The sequence below is a fragment of the Ruditapes philippinarum genome, unplaced genomic scaffold (genome assembly GCF_026571515.1).
Source record: "Ruditapes philippinarum isolate M1 unplaced genomic scaffold, ASM2657151v2 ctg1547_1_1_1_1, whole genome shotgun sequence".
NCBI classification, from domain to species: Eukaryota; Metazoa; Mollusca; class Bivalvia; order Venerida; family Veneridae; genus Ruditapes; species Ruditapes philippinarum.
Window position 1 is genome coordinate 12,485 of NW_026855329.1, and position 15,371 is coordinate 27,855.

The 15,371-nt window shown below is 31.2% G+C and overlaps 1 protein-coding gene across 1 annotated transcript; it reads left to right on the forward strand.

Moving 5' to 3' along the window:
• Positions 1–206: 206 nt before the first annotated feature.
• Positions 207–11,852, forward strand: LOC132742967 (limbic system-associated membrane protein-like; the record flags this gene model as incomplete). Its single annotated transcript, XM_060731472.1, has 8 exons — positions 207–316; positions 3,349–3,553; positions 4,290–4,439; positions 5,452–5,580; positions 6,020–6,158; positions 6,602–6,759; positions 9,802–9,936; positions 10,976–11,852. Coding segments are annotated over 8 exons (1,157 nt in total), but the record flags the coding sequence as incomplete, so codon positions are not given.
• Positions 11,853–15,371: the final 3,519 nt, after the last annotated feature.

The following is a 15,371-nucleotide window of genomic DNA, read 5'->3' on the forward strand; positions in this document are numbered from 1 at the left end:
AGTTGTCTCCCGTTTGGAGAAATTGATGCACATGTACGTATTAAATATTTTGGCTATGTTGATAACGCAGTGAACGTTTTCGACTTAATTCAACAATTTTTAGTTTAACTATCAGTAAAATGTTTTTTTTTTTAAAACGGGTAAAATATATAAACAATTAGTATAGATTCATTCATTGTTAGTATTCTGATTTTGTTATTTTTCAGTATTTGCCGCCGAGCCTAGTTTTGGTATACCAGCCACGAATGTGACGTTTGTTGAAGGAGAAACTGCAGTTCTAGAATGCTCAATACTTCATCTAACAGAAGATCACAATGTATGTATATAAAATACAGAAAAACGGAATCCCTACAGTTTTAATTATAGTCTGAAAATGTTTATGTTTCCTAACGGTTAACCTCGATCTGTTTAGGTTTTTTCCCCCAAAAAATTTTGTACCATTTTATGTAAGTCTGAATTAAAAACCTTTTGTAGCCCTGTTTTTACAGAATAATCATTTTTATTGTACAAAATGACCAAAAAACTGCATTTCTTTTTACTCGAATCGTGGCTTAATTCGTGCAAAGTCGATTTTCAATTCACCACGAAGAACTAGTATCTTTTTTATCATTTACATATATTTTTTTTCATTTAAAGTGCATTACTTGATCTATGCAAAAATTTTAAACTTATGTTGAAAGGTTTTTATAGTCAGTGGAGCTGTTTAAAATATGTCCAATTTTTATTTGTAAAATCAATAAACTCAGTATCACAAATGTTCGAGTATTTTCTGTTTGATAAATACATTATTTGTATATTAAAGGAACTTCACTGAGTTTTTTTGACAATACACGAATGGACATTTTTTTCCAGTTCATAGATTTTAATCTGCGTTCGACTTCAATAGATTAGTACTGTTCTCATATAATTACTCAATGAACAATAAGGACTTAATACATGTATGAATGTTTTAATTAAATAGCAACGAGGCTAGATAACTGCGATATGAATCTGATATGATATTTTTGACTCTTAAAATGAAAACGAAGCTAAATTGTTAATACCGGATCCAATGATGATTTATATTGCATCATCACGTGGTTCAAACGCTGGTGGTTCATTGGTTATATTTTGTAAGTTGTGAAATAAAGATAAACAGTGTGTATAAAATGTTTGGATATGATGTATGAGTCAATCAACATTTTCTTCATCAAGATCATTGGCTTATAAATATATAATATAATTGACTATCATTGGTGTTTACAATTTCGCGGAGGAAAAAACTATTATGACAAAGGGTTTGCTTCCCTGAAAAATTGCTTCCCGTTTTCTGTTTTCTTTCATACCTTAATAGTATTATTCCATTTGGTAAAACTATTTTTCTACGAATTCACACCGAGGACCGCTCACTTAATGCAGTTGCATGTGTGAACTTCCATTCCGAAAGACGGTAAATTTTATCGCATGACAAATGACCTGTTTTATAAGCAATTGAAGCATGTTGCCTAAAATGTCAACGCTTCCTTGAGAAAAGATAATTTCGAAATTGCTGGATTTAAAATATAACAAAACTTATCAAACCAATGCATTCTGTCAATATCATAAAGTAATAATATTCTTTAGAAAAACATAAAAAGGAATCTTAAAATATTCATCACATTTGAAACCTAAAAAAGTCTTGTATAAGGTCGAAGACTAACGATATTATGGAAGTTGTTTATCTTGCTATTTTTAACATTAACGTCGTTTTCCATCAGTCTATAGCGAGTTCCTCTCAACTCGATATTAAAGTCGCAATCGACTACGAAATGTCGCAATTTGATACAAGTATAAGCATTGCCCGTATTTATTGTTTTTAGTCAGAGTCGCGCTAGTTTGCATAATAAAACAATTTTCGGTATATTAGTTAGAAACCAGAACCGCGTAAAGACATGACCATTTTAATGAGCTATGACTTTTATGAATAATTTACGAGTACATAGCATGGCATTTTCAGTTGATTTTGTCATGCAATGGGTAGACAAGGAAAACCTTGTCGTAGGAAAAAATACACGAAGTTATTATGGGTTTGCATAAAACGATATCATGCTATTCTCTATGGTTTTGGTGTTTCTAATTGGTATAACGATGCTCCGTCAATTTGTGTTTTCTTCTTTGACAGAAAATTAGCATTTTGAAAGAGACATTTTTGATTATTGTAAACAGCGCTGTCAACATTCTAATTTGGTTGTATAAATTAAAATAAATACGGCATGTTTTTCTGAAAAAGCAAAATTACAAATTTTTACTTCCCTTTATTTAAGACCATTTCTTTAACTAAAAAAATATTAATGATGAATATCTAATGCAAGTGTTTAAAATTATGAAATATTCTAAAAGAGATTAAAATCGATCGCTCATCATAATCATCGTCGTTATCATCAAAGAAGACATCGTTATCATCATCAATATCATTATCACCATCGTCGCGTGACCGACTACTAATTTCCCACATTATTTCTGAATAACGGTGAGCCGCGTCATGACAAAACCAACGTAATGCGTTTGCGACCAGCATGGATCCAGACCAGTCTGCGCATCCACGCAGTCTGATCTGGATCCATACTGTTCGCTTACAAACCCTATTACAAGTAGAGAAACTGATAGCGAACAGCATGGATCCTGACCAGACTGCGCGGATGCTGGTCGCAAACCCATTATGTTGGTTTTGTCGTGACGCGGCTCAAATGAACATTAGACTCATTGTCCGAGATCAATTGTCTCAAAGAAAAAATGCCTAGCCCGTGGATCGAGCCAGCTTCCATTGAGTCACTAATCCAATGCTTTTTTGGTAAAAGAAAACTAGGCGTTATTGTGAGATGATGGTGAGGAAAAATAAACTTTATTGCATTAAAAATGAGGGTAGATGATATTTTAGGAAAATACTGTTCTTTGCTTTATTTGTGGGGGATTTGTAATGTGCCCTCATTTTTTTTCCCTTGTGGTGGAGGAGTTTAATTTAAGGGGTTGAGGCAACAATATTACAGCCATCGTTTATCTCTGCGTGGTCATAAGAGGTGAATAAATGGTTCCGAATAACTGGAGTCTATTAATCTTTTAGCTCTAGCAGGTAAGGAGGTTTTGAGCCCTTGCATTGCCTTTACGTTTAGTACACTCAATGTTAGCCAAAATCATGTTTCCCGTTTAGGTGCCATATGATGAATTGTTTTGGCGCGCCGTTAATCCAACCAAACAAACAAATCTTATTGTTGTTGTCGATGGTAGCAATAAAACAATATACACTTTATTCAACGAAATTAGCAAAAAAGCATACTAGAGTATACTTAATATTGATATAAAATTTAGCACCAGATTTTTTTTTCCATTTAGGTTGCGTGGACAGACGCACAAGGGTTTCCTCTTACACTAAATTCTAAACGACTAATTGACGATAAACGTATGAGTGTTGAGAGACCCCTGGAACAACTCTGGAACTTACATATACGTGATGTTAGATACTCAGACAGGGGGAAATATATATGTCAGATCAGTACAAGTCCTGAAAAACATAAAGATGTTATTTTGAATGTTATAGGTAAGTGAAAGAAACCACCACCAGCAACTACAAAAAAATAAATAATTAATTTAATTAATAAATTTAATAAAAATCAATCTTTGGAGACAAAACGTCGAATACTAAAAGAAAATCGTTTGTCTTTTATTGAACTGATTATATAGGCAAGTTATTGTCACTCATTCATGGAATCAAAGGGCATAAAGCTATATGTAATGAAATATTTTATAAAATTTATTGACAGTAAAATTATATGGGTTTTCATAATCTTATGACTGATTCTTCAAAGCGTTGCAACATGGAATGTCTGCCTCTCTGTTATTTCACATCCATGAATATTGTGCTGAAACAGAATATATAATAAAATGTTACGGAACAAAATACTATACTGTTATTATAAAAGAAGGGTTTTAACTATGTAGCAATGGTTTCTTTCATGAGCCATTCGCTTTTAAAGCAATATATTAACCATCGCCTGATAACCACGGCCTAACTATTACATGTTCTGCTTCTGATATGAGGAGAATACGAACAAAGTAGTTCCTACAACATGAATAGTAAAAACAGGTGCATAATCAAATAACATTAGTAAAGTTGATTACTTCTATATGAATAATTTGCTATATACTTAATAAAAAGTAGGGAACAATTAACATTCATCATCACTGGCATTTATTCTGTATTTAGTTATGAATATGTATATAGTCGAAGTACTTGAACGTAATTACCGTGTTATATGTCTTTTATTTGTTTATAGTTCCACCAATCATCATTGAACAATATTCAAGCACTGATATGACAGTACAAGAAGGCGATACAGTAACTATCGTGTGTAATGCCACTGGTGTACCGCAGCCAGAAATTAGCTGGTTCCGGTTTCTAACAGATCCTATGCAACAAAGAGAGAGTAAGAGAGAATTAAATCTGTTCTCCCCATAGAGATATTAAGCTTTTAGCCGTCCCTCGTAAACCGAAAATGAACGCTTATTGTCATTTTTATTATGCAATATGATGTTTTTTTTTGTGAACATTAGAAATGATGTTAGTCATTGTCTGGAGCTTTATGTCTCTAAATTGTCTGCTTGTATGATAACTTGTATGCTTGTATGACACATTCAATAGCATGCTGTCAATTCGGTCAAAATTTCATTGTTGAAAATCGTTTGATTTAAAAAGCTATAACTCTTTACAATGATGACAATTGAAAACAAGATAAATTGTACTTTTAAGAATAAAATTTTCCATTGAAAGGCACATTTTTCCTTAAAAAAATAAAAAAATCCGAGTAAATACTTACTTCTTTTGAAGGGGCAACATGAGTTATATAACGTTCAAATAATGGTATTTAAGCATGTTGGATGCTTGTTATTTGAAAAAGAAGCGCTAAATGTGAAATTACGGAAATTATTTGTTATAACAGTAGCACAATGTAAAGAATGCAATATTTGCCTTCCATATAAAATACTATATCAATATAACTGTATTTATCACCAAAAAGCAACAAATATAGAAGAAAAAATGATATAAACGACATAAAGTATGATATACATTTGATAAAGATATTTTGGGCTCTTTAAATTAATAAGAGGCTATATAGGATGAGATATGGCTTTGATATGAGTTTTTGGACTGTGGACACGAAACCGAAGCTATATTGGGTGCGATATAGATTTGATATGGAGTTTTAGACTCCTGAAATGAAATAGAGGCTAAATTAATACGTTTGGATCCAATAATGATTCTTATTGGTGCAAACGCTCAAAGTGCATCGGTTATATTTTATAAAGTGTGAAATAGAATAATGTAAATGTTCCATATCATAAAGAGTCCGGATTGAGATTTTGCATGAGACCAACCTTGTTTATTCTACAAAATTATTAGGCTAAATATTTACATTAATTATTGTTGATATATTTTAGAAATAGGGACTACTGGTGAGGTTTTGATAATCCACAACGTGTCCCGTGAGTGCGGAGGAACATACGTGTGTGAGGCTGAAAATGGGGTGGAGCCTAGTCAGTCACGTGAGATTAATCTAGTAGTTCAATGTAAGTGCTTACTAGTAAATGTTAAAAATGTTTACATGCAAGTATTGATTAGTCATATGCGACATAATCTTAAGCTATAATATATATTTATTTTTTTATTTTGTTTTCATGCATTTCCTATAAGACACATTGTTAAATTAAATGTTTAACAGCGTTTACCTTTTTTAGCTTTGTTCTGGTCGAGGGCTCTACAACGAAATTGTCCAGGGCTCTCATTTATACAGATCACCAAAAATGGGACAGAATCACTGTTAAGTAAGGGTGAAACGTAGGAAATTGAATTTGAAAATGATTCAAAATAAGTTCTTCTCAGCATCGAATAGATGATTAGTAGATATTGCCATCAAGAATATAGTATTTGGATGTAGTTCATTTGTATTCACATGTGTATGTTAAATAGTTTTGAGAGTGTATGATTTTATTTTATGTATTTGCACAGATCCACCAGAGGTTTTCTTGCCGTCTGCGAAACTTGGCCAGCATCCTGGCCGGGAGACTTTCTTACAGTGTGAGGTGACAGCCAATCCACATGGTACCATGTTCTGGGAAAGAGACGGGCATGATCTAATTGCTGACATGTAAATAAATCTTGTACATTACTGTATTTTTATATGTCTAACAAGACATATAATAAGGCTGTTACACCGATAATATAATGTAACCACCATTAGCTACATGTTATTACATGGATTTTAAGCTTTACACATTAAAACGTTTACTTGTATGACCAGATAACGCTATGTGGGTAAAAAAATTAGGGACGCTAAGATAACGTAAGCTATTTTTTCCATTTCATTTATAATTTTAAAGATTTCTTCAACCCCGCCCCGTCCCCGTTTATGTGTTCTCTGTTCGAACAACTTGTCCGTCCTTTTTTGTTGCAAACGATGGAAGATCGCCATTATGAATATGGCATTAATAATGTTAAGGAAATTGACAAAAAAATCCTTTGTCAATCCCAAATATTTTAAGCGCTTATTATTTAAAATATTGCCTTATTAAATTGTTTGAACTGTTTCAGAAGCGGAAAATTCAATGTGGAAATATTTGATACTGACTTCGAACAAAGAAAAATATTAAGCCTTCGAATACGTGAAATAAAAAATGAAGACTTTGGACGATATACATGTGTGGCAGATAACTTTGCTGGTGAAGATAAAGAAACAATGATATTGTATGGTAGGTTAAATTGTTATTATTAAAATTGTTGTGTAGTTTTCTTTGGTATTGCATAACTTATATAAATAATAGAAATTCAACAAAACTATATGCAACGAAATATATATTTTTTCTGCACTTGTAATTTTGTATACATACGCTTTTGTCTGGTCATACATTTGATATTGTCTGATCTTATATTTGTTATTGTCTGATCTTCTTACACTTGTTATGGTCGGTCTGGTCTTACAATTGTATTTTGTTAGGTCTTACACTTGTTATAAACTGGTCTTACACTTCTTATTATCTGGCCTTACATCTATTATCGTCTGTTCTTACATTTGTTATTTTCTGATCTTCTTACAAGTGTTATTGTCTGGTCCTGAACTTGTAATTGTCTGGTCTTATGATTTTCATTGTCTAATATATGTAATTGTTTAGTCTTACACTTGTTATTATCTGGTCTAATATTGTGTTTTGTCTTGTCTTACACTTGTCTTTGTTTGGTCTTACACTTTTTGTCTAATCTTGCACTCGTTATTGGACTTACACTTTTGATTGTATGGTTTTATATTGGTTTATACAGAATTTATTTTAGTTCTATTGTGTAGGAAGCTATAAACTTATAAACACACTTTTGAATCCTTGAACCAACCAGGACTGAGCAATGAGTGCAAAGTTTCTTGCTCAAGGAAACAACGACTTGCCCCTGACGGGGTTCGAACCCATGCGGCTAGCGATCATTAGATTACTAAGTCCGACGCGTTTACCACTCAGTTATGCCGCCATGGTCTTACACTTGATAATGTCCGATCTTACACTTGTAAATACCTGGCATTACAAGTATTCTATTCTGGTCTTACACTGGTAATTACATTTGTTATTAGATTGTCATACACATGTTTTTGTCTGACCTTACACTTGTTATTGTCTTGCCTTACTCTTGTTATTGTCAGGTTTTACACCTGTTATTGTCTGGTCTTATGTTGTATGACATATTGAATCTCTTTATTTCCATTATTTTTCAATGTAATGCTAGCATCCACCAGCTCAAATGTCGGTTTGATTACGAATGATTCCAAGTTTAGTTAATAACTTTAAGTGGGAACAAAAAGTTACCATCTAGTACCCGCCTGTTACATTTTAACAACATAGGAATGATTCTGATATAAATAATATCTCATCGGGGATTTAAAACATTTGAGTGCAGGAAAAGTGCAGTTTGATAATTTCATCTTAACACATGAATTGTTCCCGCTTGACAGTGTTATTAAATTATCGTTAATATTGTCATGATGCGCTGTTTTTGATACTTGTTTCAGACAATTTTTGTATAGCTATATTTACCGTTTTAACGGGAAAAAACCCCAGCAAACTCATCACATGACTTTTATTGTTTTACATATTTATATTATAATAATAATAATGATAATAATAATAATAATAATGATAATAATAATAATAATAATAATAATAATAATGATAATAATGATAATAATAATAATAATAATAATAATAATAATAATAATAATAATAATAATGATAATAGTAATAATAACAATAATAATAATAATAATAAAGACTTTATTTAACGATAGAACTCATTTGAACAACAAACCAAATTCCCATGAGGCACTCAACAAGGAGCAATATAAATTTTACATATTAAAACTATCGAAATACACAAATATTACATGTATGATATTATCAATTTGTATACTACGATGTGTGATAATATCTCAACTATAAGGTTTAAAATGGTTCACAGATGTAGCAGACTTGATATAATCAGGAAAAAGCCGTTCCAAATACAAGATCGAGAATAAAAAAAAAGTCTTATGAAATTGTTCAGTATTTATAACTATATTTTACGCGCGTGTAATATATATCGGCACTTTCTTTCTGTGTTTAGTATAATTATGTATATAATGTTGTTTGGGTTAAAATCAGTCACGTGATAAACATAATCTGACATTCTGTTGTCAGTTGATACAAACTTTTGGTTTAAACATATTATTTAAGCTCAATTGCTGAACAAGGTTTTGCAACTTATATAATCACTTTCGAGTCCGCTTCCTGGAACCAACCCGTTGCGGTACCATATGAAGAAACATGGTCGTGACCCGATTAGTGCTCGAACCCAAGATCCCTCAGTTGAGAGGCAGACACCTTAACCACTAGGCTACCGCTCCAAAACAAACTTTTATTAACGAGTTCAGGAACTTGTTATTAAGAAAGCACACATAATGCCTTTGCTCAATGCAATTAGACCCCTTTACACAACGTAGTAGAGATGTTATTTTTATATCATTATTTCGCTTTAATAAGCAATTTCTAATTGAAACTCATAACTAGTTAACTAGTTTTCTCATATAACGTAAATACCCTTGTTTGTTTTTTGTCATTGGATATTACACACGCAATATAATTTCCTCAGAAAATCTAGCAGTGACTAGATAATTAGAATAAATGAGGTTTAGTTGATCTAAGCTCATACATGGGAAATACGCCAGTCTCAGATTTGTACTGTTATGCTATAGCTCAGAAATTATAACTGCTTATGTCGCTGGGATTTATTTATATTATCTCATCACCTGGTGACAAGAAGTTTCATTCTTTTTGAGACGGTCGGTCTACTTGCATTGTTAGCTACATGCATTTTGAGTTTTGCTAAATATTTGGTGGATAATTTATAAAATTATATACTAATTGCCAATGCCCATGCCACATACACACTTAAACAATTAATTTTTTCAAATACCTTTTCAGCCAAATCGATTCAGTGGTTTACTCTTATATCTAAAATACAGTAATTTTATAGATACACATGTATATTATATATGTATCACACACATAATGAAATTATATGTGTTCTAGGTTGTTGATACATTTACCAGATTAATGACCCGAAGTTTTATATAAAAAAAACCTTTGTTTTCCAAACAGTACATGTTTTCTTGTTGGTACATTTACTAGACTATCCAAAGTTTTTTCTTCTTCTTTTAACATTTTTTTTTGCCAGTCAATCATTTATCGGAAAAAAACATGTTTTGCACGTTTCAGATTACTCCATTCACATGCGTCGACCGGAAACGACGACAGAAAGTCCAATAATTGTAATGCCGGATGACACGGGGCGCTGGAAACCACCGGAAACTAGACCCGAGTACAATCCTGGTAGACGCAATCACTATAATGGTAAATAATAAATTATGTGAAATGACATCACAGCATAATTTTCATTTTATAATTTAGTTGTGTTCAGCCATTGTTATATATGATAGAGTTAGCACGATAATTAATAAACTTAATGTTCCTTTTTTCATAAATTAATTTGAATCGAGATCGCCGAGCTATCGGCCTGCATCCACGCACAAACATTTGAATGAATCACGTTTTCACGTGTACGATTTTGAAATATTAAAAAAGAAAATCATTCATAAAGACCATTTTAATAACTTTCACAATTTATATATAAAAGATTGTGTTCTTTTTTTTTTCTTTTATTTCTGACAATATCATTATATACATACATAAAGTTCCATTTACTTGAAAGTAAATACTAAGCGTTATTACTTATGTGCATTTTCATGCCACAATAGTGCAACGAAGTTTTGATTAAAAAAGGTTGCGTTTATTTGGATCAGACAAACCCTTCACCTCAAATGAAACATAAATAACTGTATTGTGTTTCAGATTGTTCAAAAAATTGTTTTTCACATTCTTGAAAAGTTCATTTGATCACAAAATGCTCGATTAAAGTAAATCTATATTTGCGCCTGTGGTCGAGTGAGTGGAGACGATGACTTCAAAAACCCCGATGACTTGCCCCTCAGCAATGTCGGTTCGAATCTCGCACGGGCATTTGCCTGGATACTTTCATGTGAGGTAACTTACGGAATATCGGTGGTTCTACTCAGGTTCCCTTTTCATGTCTGAATAAATGCACGGAGGGGCACCTGAGGTCTTAACCCAACCAGTTAAGCTGGAAAGTCGCCATATATATGACTTTAAAAATATTTTGTGCGACGTAAAGTCAAACAAACAAAAAAAGAAAAGAAGAATCACATACACATTTCATCATGACTTAAAACATGAAAGAATGAAGGAATATTCATTGTTTAAAGCGTGTATTGCGATCGTTTCCATTGTTTAAAGCGTGTAATTGTGGTTGTTTTCATGGTCTAAAGCGGAAATTGTGTTAGTTTTCTTAATTGTTTAAATTGTTTATTTTCAGACGACAACAATGAAAATGTTGGAGCAATACACGGAGAAGGCGGATCAAATCAACTTTCCATGCCAGTGAAATATATATCTCTAATCGTTTTAATCAATTATTGGACAGTTTTCAACATGCTGACGTCATGACCTGATCCGGAAGTTTGATATCCCGTTACAAACCGGAAGTTCCATAGTGTTAACTGTACATATCTGTAATAAAGCTATATGAAACGATATTTCTAATATAAATTCTAAAGTCATTTATAACTTGTGATGTATTTGAAGTTTTTCTTGTGCATTTACATTGAATTATATGTAATTATACATGTAATTTGAACCATTATCAGTTTTAAATTTACTGGTGTCACAATCATTCTGAGTGTATTAAGATAAACATACAACAATTACTGTCCATACAATTAGCTCTACTATTCCAGTCATAAATTATGATTTGTGTGGTTTTATTGTTTATCGCACGGCTGTCACTTGGAAGAATATTTGATGAACTGACGTCAGATTCACGAATTTTAGGCAAAGGTGACACATAATTATGTGCTTCTGTGACGATATAGTCTACAGGAATATTTAAATGTTGTCACAAAGCATTATGTTACTACAAACGAGTTAAGCGTGGAAACATTGGCAACAAATTTATTACTGATACATCTACGAATATGAAGACATTTTGTATAACCCTGTTTGGACGATTGAAATGATTACCCGAAGCGCACGTCGATTTTTATACCGTTAAAACTTTACAGTGTAACTTGACCAAATTCTTTATTAGACTTTATAGTACTGTTTCATACATAATAAAAACGCAATAAAAAAAGACGTAACAAATGTGCAGTGTTATAAAAAGGCTTGATACATGTATTAAGTGTAAAATACTGCAAAGTTTACTGCACAATCATGAATATTAAAACTTATTACAAATTCTTCATTATATTCTTCATCCGCTTATTTAATCGGTCTGTGAAATGAATTATATTGGAATACTAATTAATCTATATCAAATTTAAACATTACATTAATGAATTGAAAAATACCGCATTCATTTGGTACAACACACATATCCAATTAATAATATGAGAACGCAACAGTATTTTTTTTCCATTAGATAAGGGAGAGAACTCTTGAAAAGAAATTGTTTAACTTATTTACGAGTTAACTTCCTTGCTTAATTAAAAAAATGTTTTTTTTTCTTTTGAATTATCGCGTCTCATGTCAATAAAAATCTAATTAAGTAATCTATATCCAGAAATAAAGACTGGTCAAAATTTAATTTCTTTTGATGCATTTTTTCTATGCTTTGTATTTTCCGCGCCTTTGAATTTTATTGCTGAAATATATAGGGTGATTTGTAACATTTAAAGGCGAATGCCAGGGTAACATATGGATATATAGTTTTCAATCTGGTTTATTTCCATATTTAACCTCAGCATTCGCCTTTAACAAAAAGTTAATACCCGCATTTTCCACATCAGTCTAAGGTATTTTTACAGAAAATAAACAGGTATAATTGAAATTACATCATAGTCTAAGTACAAGAGAACTTAAAGATGGTTGTGTGTTAATGATAAAAGTTACTTGTTTTTTTCTTCTACAATGAATATACTGTTATAGGAATAAGATAATTCTATTAAATATGTGATTATTTGAAAAAAAAGATTATAAAATTATATAAAAACTAATAAAACAGACAGAAATTTATATTTGCATATACAGTATGGTTTTTGTTTATAAGGCAGTCTACGTTACAGACGTGACTTTAGATGACTTTTTTGACCAATGAAAACAGAAGTAAACAGTCATTTCGAATTTGATATAATTGAGCCGTGCCATGGCAAAACCATCATAATGGGTTTGCGACCAGCATGGATCCAGACCAGCCTGCGCATCCGCGCAGTCTGATCAGGATCCATGCTGTTCGCTTACAAATTCTATAACAAGTAGAGAAACTGATAGCGAACAGCATGGATCCTGATCAGACTGCGCGGATGCGCAGGCTGGTCTGGATCCATGCTGGTCGCAAACCCATTATGTTGGTTTTGCCATGTCGCGGCTCATTTATATTTGCATAAACAATATGGTTTTTGTTTATAAAGCAGTCTTTGTTACAGATGTGACTGTAGATGACTTTTTTGACCAATGAAAACAGACGTAAACAGTCATTTCGAATTTGATATAATTATTCTTTTGTACATATTCAATATTGTAAATTTGCTGTTACAATTTAAGTAAATCGCTTGTCTGTTGAGTACAATCTTAAATTTTTGATGTATAAATGGCGACTGAGTCAAAGAATGTGTAATGTATGTTTGTATGAAAGGAAAATGAAACTGGTGAAGTTATCCTTTAGCACATTGTTTTATATGTTGATCTTTGATTCTGTTGTATTTTGTCTGCAGATTGAGATAAAAAACTGCGCTACAATCTTCATTTGTTGTTGCTGCTGTTGTTGTTGAAATTGTTTATATGCTGCAATAATGGATGAATTAGTTGTATTGATTGAATAAAGCTAAATGAAACCGTAGGCTGTGAGAAAATGACTAAACGTTCGCCATTATATTCAAATTGTACTGAAGGAACTTTTATGATAGTAATAAAGATAGAATGTACAGTTGTTCAGCCTGATATTGTTCACGCAGCTATATTGAATTCGGAATAACGTTAAAAAGGGGACATAATCAATAATCACATCAAGTCGGCATGAGTTATCTTTCTTTATGCGTGATCAAACAATATATCGTAACAATAAAATAAATAGTAGAAACTAAAAAGTCATACTGTAGGCATCTATTTATTTATAAAATAGCATACTGAACATATCAAATTAACATAACTTCAAACAATAGATAAAGTTTTTTAAACGATATAGGAAATGGTCCAGAAATAGCAACCGATTTACTTTTACTGATAAATTTTACGGAAAGTCCCGAAACCTTTGTCTTAATTTTGGCGTAATTTACCGAATACAATCGGCTGCTATTACTGGACCTTTACCTCGAAAGGCCACATAAAACGGAAGCAAAATCATGACATTTATTTTGCAGTAAAACTAATCTTTACATTAAAAACATACTAATTACTAAATAAACTTGTGGCTAAAAGTTTGTTTCAAACAATTAAAATACTTATTTCTAAATTATCTATTTATTTATTTCATTTATATTTTTATTTAATTTGGGAGGGGGATTGAGGGGGTAATATATCTTTAATACAGCTAAAAATCTTAACATGAGAAAAACTTTTTTAAAATTTTAAACTCTAGCAAAAATGAATCTTTATAAATTATACTCCTGAATGTATTCACTTCATGTCTATCTAGTTACAAACGGAGTAACCTTTCTTGAAATTTTCTCTCACTTACGATAGCAGATCTCAATAACCGCTAAAACTTTTATTGTAAATGGTTATAATATTGACCGATTTCTAAATTATCAAATTAAAATAAAATAATCAAAAATAAAGCGTGAATCTTAAGAATTGTTGCTTTTAAGTATAAATATAATTTCCATTTTACTGTAATCAAAAACATCACATTCTGATAGAAAAGTACATTGTTCATACATGTACAAATGAAAAAAATAAATCAAGGGAAGTAACTCTTTAAAAAATTCCGCTCGGTGTTTTAATGTATTACCTCCCATTAAATGATTTGAATTTATAATATAATTAACATGTAGGCCTCCAAATTGTTACATTTAAATATAATAATGACGAACAAACAACAATGTACGAATTCAAAATTTATAAACATATTTAAAGAGCATTAATACCAAAGTCACAAAACCACGGAAGGGGTTTTGAGTATACAGTATAGTATTTTGTTCGTGTTTTGTCGGTTATTTGAAATTCTATTTATTATTATCATCGTTTACGTTTTATTAACAGTTAATTTCAAATAATAAAAAATACAATCATTCTATCAGTAACTTTGTAATATATATAATGTACCAAAGATTAAAAAGCTATATCTTATGATTTTCATAGAATTTAAACAGTAAAATTATTTTGTTTTTATAATCAAATGGGCAATGCCCGGAAGAGTTGTAACATAAAATCATTAAAATGTCACATTTATTCAATACATATGAATATTGTATGGAAACAGAATAAAATGTTCCAGAACAAAAAATTATTCTGCTATTCAAAGAAGGTTCTGTTTAGATGCTCCAATCGCTCATAAGTAAATACACAAACGTATTTCTTTCAATCAGGTATTTTGGTTCAGGTATTTAAGAAGAATTTATTTTTCCAAATTCAAATAACAATTTTTTACAGCAGATACATGTATTAGCTTTATAACAAATTCACTAACTAAACTAATGACTGAGTATTAAAAAAGGGGAAAAAAGAAAGAAAAATGAAATGAAAAGAAAAGAAAAAACAAAACAAAAATTTTCTCA